The sequence below is a fragment of the Daldinia vernicosa genome (genome assembly GCF_022497035.1).
Source record: "Daldinia vernicosa strain CBS 139.73 unplaced genomic scaffold F5Y00scaffold_6, whole genome shotgun sequence".
Lineage (NCBI taxonomy): Eukaryota > Fungi > Ascomycota > Sordariomycetes > Xylariales > Hypoxylaceae > Daldinia > Daldinia vernicosa.
This window is the reverse complement of record NW_025953922.1, coordinates 207,544-219,523: the sequence shown is the minus strand read 5'-3', so window position 1 is coordinate 219,523 and position 11,980 is coordinate 207,544. Positions and strand designations below refer to the sequence as shown.

At 47.1% G+C, this 11,980-nt stretch overlaps 4 protein-coding genes across 4 annotated transcripts; 1 reads left to right on the top strand and 3 right to left on the bottom strand.

The window, feature by feature from the left end:
• Positions 1 to 60: 60 nt before the first annotated feature.
• F5Y00DRAFT_174090 (cytochrome P450) lies at positions 61 to 2,548 on the bottom strand. The gene is made up of 6 exons (XM_048004908.1): positions 2,016 to 2,548; positions 1,755 to 1,937; positions 1,340 to 1,686; positions 1,150 to 1,286; positions 781 to 1,064; positions 61 to 691 (listed from the first exon to the last, which is right to left on the bottom strand). The coding sequence occupies exons 1-6, from the start codon at positions 2,404 to 2,406 to the stop codon at positions 393 to 395; spliced, it is 1,641 nt and encodes a 546-aa protein (XP_047868423.1). The 5' UTR covers positions 2,407 to 2,548; the 3' UTR covers positions 61 to 392.
• Positions 2,549 to 3,781: 1,233 nt separating this feature from the next.
• F5Y00DRAFT_226776 (FAD binding domain-containing protein) lies at positions 3,782 to 6,547 on the bottom strand. The gene is made up of 4 exons (XM_048006386.1): positions 5,408 to 6,547; positions 4,781 to 5,353; positions 4,442 to 4,715; positions 3,782 to 4,377 (listed from the first exon to the last, which is right to left on the bottom strand). The coding sequence occupies exons 1-4, from the start codon at positions 6,015 to 6,017 to the stop codon at positions 4,092 to 4,094; spliced, it is 1,743 nt and encodes a 580-aa protein (XP_047868422.1). The 5' UTR covers positions 6,018 to 6,547; the 3' UTR covers positions 3,782 to 4,091.
• A 685-nt stretch (positions 6,548 to 7,232) lies between these two features.
• On the bottom strand, positions 7,233 to 8,826 carry F5Y00DRAFT_226775 (UbiA prenyltransferase family-domain-containing protein). Its single transcript, XM_048006385.1, has one exon. It carries the CDS (start codon positions 8,603 to 8,605, stop codon positions 7,640 to 7,642), a length of 966 nt encoding a protein of 321 aa, XP_047868421.1. The 5' UTR covers positions 8,606 to 8,826; the 3' UTR covers positions 7,233 to 7,639.
• Positions 8,827 to 9,389: 563 nt separating this feature from the next.
• On the top strand, positions 9,390 to 10,675 carry F5Y00DRAFT_258335 (uncharacterized protein; the record flags this gene model as incomplete). Its single annotated transcript, XM_048010685.1, has 4 exons — positions 9,390 to 9,542; positions 9,620 to 9,724; positions 9,783 to 10,159; positions 10,216 to 10,675. 4 exons carry the CDS (start codon positions 9,390 to 9,392, stop codon positions 10,673 to 10,675), a joined length of 1,095 nt encoding a protein of 364 aa, XP_047868420.1.
• Positions 10,676 to 11,980: the final 1,305 nt, after the last annotated feature.

The following is an 11,980-nucleotide window of genomic DNA, read 5'->3' as shown; positions in this document are numbered from 1 at the left end:
AATCAACGAGGTTTAACTTAGTCTCACTGTTTCTTTTCCCTTGGAAATTAATTAATATTTGCCGGTATCGTTTGCCTCATGTATTCTGGTTGGCGCAGATAGGCTACGCTCCCCAGTTATAACCCAAGGCTCTATGCTCGATGAATCACTCGAGAAGCAAAACAGACCTCCAGCTAACCGAGTCAGAGGAAATAATGCGAAAGACAGCTGAGATCAAGTTAAGGGTATCCAAGCTATTCGTCTAGCCAAGCCTAAGCCTTTAGCAACGTGCCAACCCGAACCGCCTCCATCTCAGCTCATAACGTTATTATAATACCTAACCACAACCCAAGGCTCCTTACACCAAACCATATCCCCTCCAAGAAACTCACACTAGATTCTCAAGGGGACAATCAAATCGCCTTCTCGCGAGGCTCAAAGATGATCTCCACCGGTCCGGGCTGCGCCGTGATCTGGTCTTTCATCTCGCGCCACATCGTCATCGGGTCGTAGCCAGGCGCAAATTTAATATTGAAATCCCGGACTAGGCCAGCGGCAAAGAGCCGAAGCTCTGCGTACGCGATGGGCTTGCCGACGCATTGCCGGCCGCCGGTCGAGAAGGGCCCGAAGGCGCGCTTGTCGAGGATGAGCTCGGGTCGCGAGTACCACCGCTCGGGGATGAAGTCGTCGGGGTGGGCAAAGGCAGATTCCACTTATTATACAGATTAGCCGATGGTTTTAATAGATAGGTACCTACCTAGGTAGGCATCTTGAGGGGTATGTCCATTGTTCTGTACTTACTTCGCATGATGACATATTTGGGCGCCGTGACCTTGGTATAAGGAGGGATTAAGACGTCACCAACCATCAAACCATCCGGTCCGGTTATTCGTGCAGCACCAGTCATGGCGGGTGGTACGAGCCGCAAGGTCTCCTGTATGAACCCCTCGAGGTGAGGCAGGGCAGCAAGAGCGTTAGGGTCCCTCGTATCTACACCTTGAGTCTCTTCGTATATTTTCTTAGCGTGCTCGGGATACCGCGCAAGAAACCAACATGAAGCAATAAGAGCGGCCCGGGTGGTATCGCTATAATAGACAAGGGCGTGTTAGTATATGTACTAGGATCATTATAAAATTATTAGGGAGAGGATAGGGGTTATAGCTAGCTCACCTGCCTGCGACTACAGCTGTAACAGCTGTTCCGTGAAGATAAAGGTCGCGTTCCTCTATGGTATGGAACCTATGGAGTTTTTGGTACTCGTCGATGAAGTGACTTGCCATATCCGCCTGGTCTATATTATCGCCCTCCTATATTATACTACCGTTAGTATGATATTATTCCTCGATAAGAGGAAACTTACGTTTATACGTTGCTTCATCCGGCCTTCGCAGAACGCAACCATCTTAAACCAATCTTGAACGCGATGCCAGAAAGGGGCTAAGGTGAAGATCATGTGTGCGAGCCAAGTCACATCATTAATAGGCCCGACCAGTTCAAAAGCACGGTCTCGGTGGTCGAAAAATGGATGCCAGGCCTGGGTCTTAACGAGTCCCCAGTCTTGGTTGAACAATATGTCTCCAACTACGTCGAAAGTAAACCGAGACACTTGTTCGTCTATATGAACTGGCCGAGTACCACCAAATCCGCGGAAACAGTCACATAATTCCTGCACATGTTGAGAAATGCGCGGGTTAAACGAATTCATGGCTGGGTAACACGTCAGTCGATGAGCCCCTTAACATAAGTCGGGCCTTGTTGGGTGAGAGTCCCCTTACTTTTCCCGGAGATCGCCTGCACCCAGGCCCTACGGCCATCTTTGTGCTCCTGTTCACTCCGAGTGAAGACAGCAGAGCTCCTCGGCTTCAAGATATCATACCATATATCTTTAGTAGTAGAAGTCCCCCACCCATCAAGCAGCCTAAACGCAGCTGGGTGGACAATGGTAACTTCATTAGGGCCTATTCGAAATAGTTAGCAAATATAAAATATTAAGATCAGCCGACGCCGGTGTAGAATAGGGGTATATAGGTATCTACCTGTTCGTATGACACTTCCATACTTCTCGTGTAGCTCTTTCAACCACAGGTGGTTTGTCGAGTGTCGAATCTTGAATACGTGCCATAGCTTAGTGACAGCAGCGAGCTTTGGTCCTGGGAACTTAGACAGGCGGTGGAAGAACAAGCGATAAATCGTCATGCTAGTAAACATAGCAGTGAAATACGACGCCGCTATAATGGAAGCCTCACGAAAAGCTTCGCCCACGGAAACGAAGCCCCGGGCTTGGTACGCGAGACCTGCCGTACCTAGCCATAGTAGAAAGTGGACAGCTACGATCTGTGGAATATGGAGATGCCATTCGCCGCGGATGAAGACGCCATTGTGGGCGAAGAGCCCAGCAACGGCGGCGAGAAGCATCGGGTAAAGCATCAGAACAGATCGTTCGACAACAGCAGCAACAACAACAACAACATAGAATAATTAAACGATAACTGCGAGCTTCTCATACAGCCAGCTACCTAGGTGAAGCTGCTCTATTGAGCTGCTCAGTATCATGTACCAGGTATGGCACATATGAGATAATGATTACGGTAAAGGAAAGAGATCACTACGAGCATGCATGGGCATAATTAATACTGTCGCTTTTACTGGCTGTAGTCCTAGAACGGTGATGAAGCGGTGCAGTGGTTGGGCCTAAACCCTGTTTTCTTCTTCTTTTTTTCTCCCTACGACTGCTATAAGAAAATACCAGGTAGGTACCTAGATATTTACTATAGGTATTTTTAATTGCCATGCTTATTTCCGGTTTACGGTTAATGTAATTATTTTACGATCATTACAGTGCTTATTTTGCCCACGAAGACATACATACCCAGGTCCCACGTATGTAAGACCTAACTACCTAAGCCTTAAGGTATGATTCTAGACTACGACGACGACGGCCCGATTGGCCGCATTATCTCTTCTAATGGGGATACGGCTTCTCCATTTAGGACTTACATATGATATATAAAAAGAAACGTGTATCCCCATAGTGTAATAGTAATGGGGCATTGTCGTGACCTAGTTAGTATGCGTATCGACAGGGGAAGATTGTAGTGGTGGTGGGGGAATGTGACGATTCTGCTAAACTCACACCCATGCGGTACACTATGTACAATACAATACCTACCTCTTAAGGTACTACACAATAGCGAGATGCTACCTCCGACGTCACATCCAGATATCTCACTGCCACTTTAACTATTCAGAAAAGCGGTTTTGCCCACATATAACGATAAGCACGTGTACGGAAACGTCGTATGCGAGAGACGATAGAACATGAGGAATCTTTGTCGATGTTACCCCAAGGTGAACGTGTAATCTGCAGCGGAGCCGTTGGAGGGTTATTACCCTGCCCCTGTTTCCGGTGATTTGGAACCAACGTACGCACCCCAGCCGCCGAAGATAATATATATGTAATCCGTATGTAATGTGTGTAAGTCGTCTCGAAGGATTCAATATTTCAAGCTAGGATACTCTTGATCCGGTTATACTACCTACTACCTTCTCAACATGGACCAAAATATGAAAGATATGCAAGGGGTCGATCGAAACGAGTATAGCCTGGTGACGAAATAGGGTTATAATCGCCGCCAACCTCGCGTCCCGCTCGCAAATACCGGCGGGAATCGGCAGGTCTAGCGAAACTGCACGGATTTGAAAGCGCTTAACTAGGTCAAAACCGCTCCTACACTATACCGAAGACATATGCCAAGGATTCAAGTTATGTATTTATCAAATCCTTAGCGACTAGTAGCTCGGCTCTGCGGCAATGAGCGTTTATTAACTTCTTTAGGCATCTAGAATGCATCACATGTATAAGTTGACGTCTTCCAAGTAAGTAAATACAAGAATGAAACCACACGTTGGTGTAGGGGTCCCTTTTTATCCCATGTTCTTCTCGTGATAAAACACCATTCTTACAGGTACACTGAGTAGTGGAACCTAGTATGGCGTGCCTCTTCCTCCTGTTGCCTCCATGCATATATTAAATTCTTCGTAATATAATATAACTAATGGTACATCAAAGATAGTAAATGAAGATGCTGGTTGAATAGTGGCACCGTTCACCATTACCTAACCTTGCATAACCGTCCATCCTGTCGTATCTCCCAATACTCACTTCCTACGGCTGTTTGGCCGTAGAACGTGTCATTCGGATCATACTTCCTCTTAATAGCTAAGAGCTTATCATAATTGCTACCGTAGAATACCTGTTGGAAGTCAGACTGACCAAAGTCGGCCTCATTCAGGTACGCAGCGCCATTAGGAGTTATAGCAGACAATCTCGGCACCATCGAGTTCCTAATGAGTTCCTGATCTGCTATGTTGGCGCTGTTGTTCAGATGATTGTAATAGCTGTTGGCGCCAAGCGTTAGTAATATGTATATGGATTAGGAGCGGCAACCAGGGTAAGACTTACGTGCCAAAGACAGAACTAAAAGCCGTAGAACGCCAAGCAGGATTCACGGCATTCGGAGCACTCGGCGTGCGGTTGACATTAACAGAAAGTCCCGACAGAATTGCGCCTTCACCAACTACGAACTTCAATGCGTCGGTGAGCGTCGCTACAGAGTCATTCGATAATAGCGAGCGTGGAATTAGACGACCACCAATATTAGCTTGAGTCACATTGGGTTCTGCGCTCATGGAATGGAAGCTATCAAGGAAGTTGGTGAAGTCTTTAACAGCATACTCTATCGATAATGTTAGACCAATTACGAAACTCTATAGGCATGGATAGATTAAAAAGGGAACTCACGATAAGGTAATTTCACCCTTTCTAGCTGGTCGATAGTAGGTTGTAGCAAGGCTGTTAATTGCTCAGGGTTTAAGTTTGGGGCCGTTACGGACTGGATTGTGAAGCTCGTGTTCGAGAGCATCCAGATGCACACGGCACCGGCATCAGTGATATTAGTTAAGCTTCCGAGAAATACTGTAAAGCTATCCCAGAATGCCTCCGACGTAGTTTCGAGATTGAACGTAAGGTTGCCGACAGAAACAAGGTCAAAATCCGGATGAGCCTTAACGGTTAAAGACAGCACGGCTGCGTAGGTGCCGCCGCCACCCCCTGAAAGAGCCCAATATAAATCTGAGTTTTCATAAGGGGTAGCGATTAAGTGTTTCCCGGTAGAGGTCACAATCTCCCACTCGAGCGTCTGGTCGGCGGCGAGCCCTAATGTGGATACAAGGGGCCCATGACCACCACCCTGCGAATATCCGCCAGCTAACCCGACAGTTGAAGAGTCGCCACCGACAATTACGAGGCCGTTCGCATGTGCTACACGCTGAGCCTCACCATTCTGCACTCCGGCGCCAACCTTAATCGCCTTGCCTATAGTTACTGTTAGTTATTTGCCCTTAAAAATTATGGTGAATGATCCCGTACCAGTGTAATGCTGCGAGGAGTAGTCGCTAACAGTGATGTCCTTTAAGTGGTGTGTCCAGATAGCTAAGCCACCAGCACCGGTCGACTTGCCAAAGTAATCATGACCGGTGTTACGGATCACCAGACGGATATTGTGCTGCTGCGCAAAAGCAATTGTCGATTGGTAGTCCTGAGCCGAAGAGGCGTTTACGGCATACTGAATTAAGGAGCCAACTACACATTGGGCATCAGGCGGTGTATAGGGGTCGCAGCTCATATTGGCGAAAAAGGGGGCCATAGGGGATGACGAGCTCTCATAGTGAGTAACAGGATAGTCCCATACGGATATGAGCTTTGTGCACGCATCAGCATCGTACCGTCCAAATCCGCTATTATGGCAAACGCTGGCCAGAGGAACTGTTGCAACTAGTTTGCCGTTGATTGTCTTGTTGAACTGGCTCCATTCTGACCTGGATGGCCAACAAGCATCGCCCGGGAAGCAGCGACATTCCGAGCTGTTTACAGAAGCCTCAACATCGCGGGATAGAAGTGAATTCGAGGAGTGTGGCTGGAGGGCTAATGCCGCCGCGCAGGCGGAATACAGCAGAAGTAACTCTGAGCGAAAGATCATCGCTGTCGAGTGTGTCTAGTGCTACCGTACACTACTCTATCTTGCCAAGTCGAACCTAACGCCCGCAGAGTACGGAAGCACATGTGTGCATGTAGGTGAGACAGGCAATGTGAGCTTGCTTAAGAGTGATTCACAGGGAAAATCTAGACTCTTCGCGGCCGACTCGGATCCGATCTCTACGTGAGATGCATGAGCTGACGGGCAAAACAACCCGGGAAGGTAATTTAATTCCAGATTCTGGACATCTTCCTCGGTATCTTCCTTGGTGACAAAGCAGGCTGAGCGGCACAGCAGAGCTGCTTGTACACTATCTCTCGGGCATGAATCCATGACAACATACATAGTATGTATATTCCCGCACTACCTAATCAAGATACGATGCCCGGAAGCTGAGTGTTCAAGGTACTTGTGCTGTCTTCATACATTCGACGACCGCCCCCTTCGGGTGCTGCGCTTTAATTAGGCATTAGCCCTGTAATTGGGGATAGCGTACAAGGATTACGGCGAATAAGAGGCTATTCCCACCTTCATTAAATCCTGAAAAGGAAACAATATTTTCATAATATCACGAAATATTATGAAAATGGATGGAAGTTTGAAAATACTTTTAGAATATATGGGAAGCCCTCCTGTTCGGAAGTATTTCGGATCAATCCCGAATTACAGGGCCAATCCTTAATTAAAGCGCAGCACCCTTTAGGGTGCGGTCGTCGAGTTTACGTAGACAGCACAAGTACTTGTAATCTTGGTAGAGATGTAGGCCGGGGGGGGGACGGAGTTAAAGCCCCTCCTGGTCAATTCTCCTCAACTTCGGGTATGTTTAACATTTGAAGCTTTACGACTTTAAAGGAACGCTGCTGTGTTCCCACGCCACATCCATACATTGGGTATCTAACCTAAACTAAGGCACATATTGCGAAGTAGTGTAATTATAGGTATTATGTAGATAAGGCTCCATCACTACCTATGAGATTAGATACATGCAAGGTACTCCGGTGCTTTACCGAGTTTCATAAACCACGTGCACCTCTAGTGTAAGTACATAAAGTACCTAAGGTAGGTACGTACCACTGTGACCCCGCAAGTAGTGGACAAAATAATTTGCATACCTACCACTAACAATTTGTTACCCCGGCCCACCAATTTCCCCATATAACCCTTAACAAATTGTTAGTGGTATGCAAATTATTTTATCCACTACTTGCCCCGTACCACGCACCTTATGTACAATAGTCCCCTGGTTCATGGCCCGATAATATGGCCCTCACTCCGATTCTCAAACCAACCAACCAGATATTGGTTTGACATACTTATTCATCGTAATTCGTCACCCATTTGCTACTAAATCCTGCATTGTAACCCTCTTATAAGCCACCGTCAGCACTTGCGATTGGCATCTACAGACTACATACACTAGAGGAAGCCGAGCAACAACAAAGCTTGTTTGACATTTAAACTACTAAAATTGCATGATCGTTACCGATAGAAGGCTAGTTTACGGTAGATTCTTTATCTAGTTCCAACCACAAGGCTGGTAAGGGACCACAGTATCCATACCCCCGGCCCGCATTCCACATCCTTTACGGTCTGTGACCTAGTATGTGACCTTCCTAACCGTTACATCAACTACCGGTCATCGCAATCACAGGCAAGGAAAACAGAGTTATCGTCCACAAGCACCACCACTTCCACGTTTGAGAATCCTCCGCCGGCGTTCGCTTAAGCAGAACCCTGGTGATAACCACGATTCCAATTATTCCTGGTAAAGAGAACGCCAATAGACCGAGGTGCCAGAACCTAGTGCAAACGAGAGACCAGAGTGCCACGAAGAAGGCGATGGACGTCCTCGAAAACCACTCTCCTATGAACAGGACCACCGTTCGACGCCCTCGCGTTCTATCCCCCGCTTGATCCTTCAGGTCCTGAACTTGCATCGTAGTCAGAATGACACCGCTAATTATGGCTACCCATATAAATGCTTCTCGACTGATGTCATTGCCAATAGCAATCTTCAGAGAGGCGCTATGGGCAACTCCGTACGCAACCGCGATAATCAGGTCCCGGACGATCTCGTCACCGCCTCTCAAATCGTTGTAAAGGTAACTCAAAATAGGCACCATGACGCCTTGCTCCCAGACTCCAAGGCTGTAGTTGAGCCATAGTGAGATCGGGATGAAAAGAAGTAAAGCTCTCCGGGTTTGTTCCGGGGTAACTTTCCCGGTCGGTATAGGCCGCCACGGCTTATTTAGAAGATCCTCCTGGATCGATTCCGCTGAGCGCTGGTTGCCGAGGTCGAAAACTAGTACGTTGTACCAGTTAAATGCGATGACGGTGGGAAATCGTTGGAGAACTTCGAGAGCCGTAGGCGGCCCGTTTGATCCTACAGTAGCAAATGTAGGTACGAGAGCGCCCAAAATTCCAAAGGTCGAGTTCGGGATCACGAACGTGGCAAAATTGCTCCGTGTGAACTCCCATACAAGGTAGGGCACAACATAAAACCACCCAAAGTCATCGTGTATAATGGTCGAAGTTGGCTTCAGTTCGACCTCTGAAACCGTCGTTGTATCACTTTCCAAGGCGTTTCCCATCACTCTTCACTCGAGCGCTTAAATCAATAACAAAAACACTGCAGAAACTGGGAATGGAAGAGTGTGACCGGCCTGCTTCAACGGGTTTGCTAGACGAATTCTTCTAATTTAACATGCGTTGGGAATCCCTTCCTTTGATAACCTTTTCGAGACGATACCATGTGCTGGAGTAGCATTGCTACCATTATGAGAATACTACATCGTCCTAACTTACTTGTTCAGAAGCAGAAGACTACCTGCGGAAGGATTCTACCCAGTGATTGGCGGACGGCATTACGGCCGTATTGGGTATTGCGGACGTTGCATCACAGAAGAACTATTCCTTGACCTTGGCCTTGATCCAACAGCTCCGCCGCTTAGATACCTGGCATATACATACATCAGCACACTCCACAATGCTGCAGAGCCACCATGAGATGTGCCGGCCATCTGACCACTAATCTACATATAGTAGTACAGCGGTCTTGTTCTTGATATACTTACCCCTCATAAGACCGCAGTTGGTCTACTGGTGCTGACCTGAAGACGAATGAATCAGCGCTAAAACAGCAATTGTGTATGCCTTGATTGCCGCCTCCCCGTAAGGTGTATGTGGCGATCTTTTATGTTTTTCTATCTGAAAATAAGCGCTCTGCCTACTTTTCTCGAAGTCGGGCTCGTTGGATGTCGTCGAATCTGTATTATACCGAGCCACTCAACTGCACACACCTTGTGCCACGGCGCCGTGGCGTTTGAATATTACCGAATATCACCACTATTTGGTCCTCACTGAATAGTATTCAAAATGCCAGGCCGGGGCCCACGAGGCGAGACGCTTCTAAGATGGATGATAGCGTTTACCGTTATCGTCGGTGTGATTCTACTGCTGCGTCTCTGGGCAGCCAGGTTGATGAGGCGGTCGTTCTACCTCGACGACTTGTTTGTTCTTATCGCTTTTGTAAGTCATCTACCTATGCGTTTAAATTTCCGTCTCATCGCCATCGTACGCCGAATTCTAAACGGCATGATGAATAGGCAAGCACAATTACGTTCGAAGGCGTCGCCGTCTGGGCTATTGACAACGGCGCCGGTAAACCTCAAGCCGATCTCACTCCTGAGGAACTTGCCATACAGGCCAAGGTATGACCCAATTACAATAAACTCTCTGATACGTCCACTTTCTAACAAGACGAATTAGATCCTCGTCCTTCCCTCTTCCATTGCGTGGCTCGTGGGGACTGTCGCTATCAAATTCTCCGTGCTATGGCTTTACACGAGAATATTCTCGACACGGTCGTTTAAGAACTGGTCGTACTCTCTCATGGCAGTGGTTGCGTGCTATTTCGTCGCTTTCCTTGCCGTGTTCATGACCATTTGCAAACCCATCGATCAACTGTGGAATCCGGTACCGTGGGGCTCATGCCGAGACACGTCAGACCAAGAGTTCACCTCGATCAGCTTTAACTTGGTAGTGGATCTGGCGATCTTCGTATTGCCTATGCCTTGGCTTTGGGGGCTGAAAATGCCTCTGCGCAACAAGATTGCTATCAGCGTTATGTTCAGCATTGGTCTTGTGTAAGTTCATATCTAGAACATCTCCTAACGAGTCCACCGCAATTAACATGCAATAGCACCATTGGCGTCATGTGCTGGCGACTAGCTGCAACGAAGGACTCGATCGAGCACCCCGACGCATCGTACCATACCACAGACATTGCGCTCATCAGCTTGCTCGAGCTGTGGCTAGGCATGATTGTTGCCAGCATACCAACCCTAGCGCCGCTACTTCAGAGATACGTGAAGCCGGTTATTACCAAGGTTACGATGCACTCGTCGGGCTCGCGGTACCCCCCAAACCAGTACAAGTTGAGCAATCTCAAGGAGAGCCACAGTAGCCGGAGATACAAGAACATCGACACCAGCAACAGTCAGTACGACGTCAAGATATACGCAAATGACTTGCAAGGGTCGACCCAGGGCCTGGCGATCACGACGGAGTGTACTCACGACCCTGTGATAGAGCCCCCGAGAGATATTCCTACTCCTGGCCAGATACATGTTCGGAGGGACATTGAATCGCAAAATTGGTAGAGGGGTTTGTGTTTCTTAAGTAAAAAGTAAAAAGCGTTAATGTATCTTATGGTTATTACGAAATAAATATTATGATAACGTCTGTTTATGTGCGATATAAGTGTTTATGGATGTTACGCCCAACTTGAAGTCTCCTATTGTGATATTATAGAACTAATAAATCACCTACGATATTATGTACTTAATATAAGTACTTTTAACATATCACGACCAATAACTACCTCGATATAAAAACGTGATCGATTAATTGTTTATAATTATATCTATTTGCCTTTTCTATGTGCTAACAACAATATGCCCGACTTTTAGGAGGGATATTGTGTTGGGCTGAGACCTCCTTCCTAATTAGGAAATTCGTCTGTGCACACTTAGATCCAGGCTCCTCATTGGCTGGAGGATTGGCACTAGTATGAGACTAAGGATTTAGTAAGTTTAGATTATGCAGCTAGTGTTTTAGTGCACTAAGTCACATGATCTAAGTTTAATATACTTATACTCTCTCATACACATTCAAATAACTTTACAACAACAGCAATTCAAACATTACAATTGGTATCATTTAATAGCCTCAATTGATGCGAAAACAATGATCCAAGTTGCATTTGAATCGGCCTTTTCGTTGTTGTGTTATAGTAGAATCAAATAGCCCTTGTCTGGAGAGGGAAGCACGTGACACCCTTTACAAGCACTTCTATGAAGTCTTTTCAATTAAGCTCCGAATACGCAATACAATACTCAAAACACATCGTATAATCATGCAAATTGGACCATTAGTTTCGCATCAATTGAGGCTATCTAATGATACTAATTATAATGTTTGGACTGCTATTTCTCTAAAGTTATTTGTGTATAGTAGATCAGGTATATACGGCAATGAAAGATTGATTTGATTGGCTAACTAAGCTAAAGCTGCAAGCTCCTTGATTGGCTGAGAAAGGAAAAATACTTGGGTACTATACTGGATTGAGCTAAAGATGGCCAAGTGAGGTTAGCCCAGGTGAAGATGAGAGACAGCCTAGCCTGGATAAGGGATAGCTTAGCCTGAGCAATAGGGGGACCACATAACATGGTCAGTGCATACACATCACATGACACGGCCAGGAGGCCAGGTTCGAATCCCACACATCCCCCTTTTTAATTATTTTTTAAAAAAGCAGTCAACAAAGGAGAGCTTAAGAGAGCCTAGGATAGCCGGAGCATTGTGCCGCCGATGCCGGGCCGCGCGAGGGGGGGTGCGAGGCCCGCGGTAGCGGGCCGAGCGCCCCCCCACGCGCGGCCCGGCCGGGGGGGGCCCGGGACCCGGGA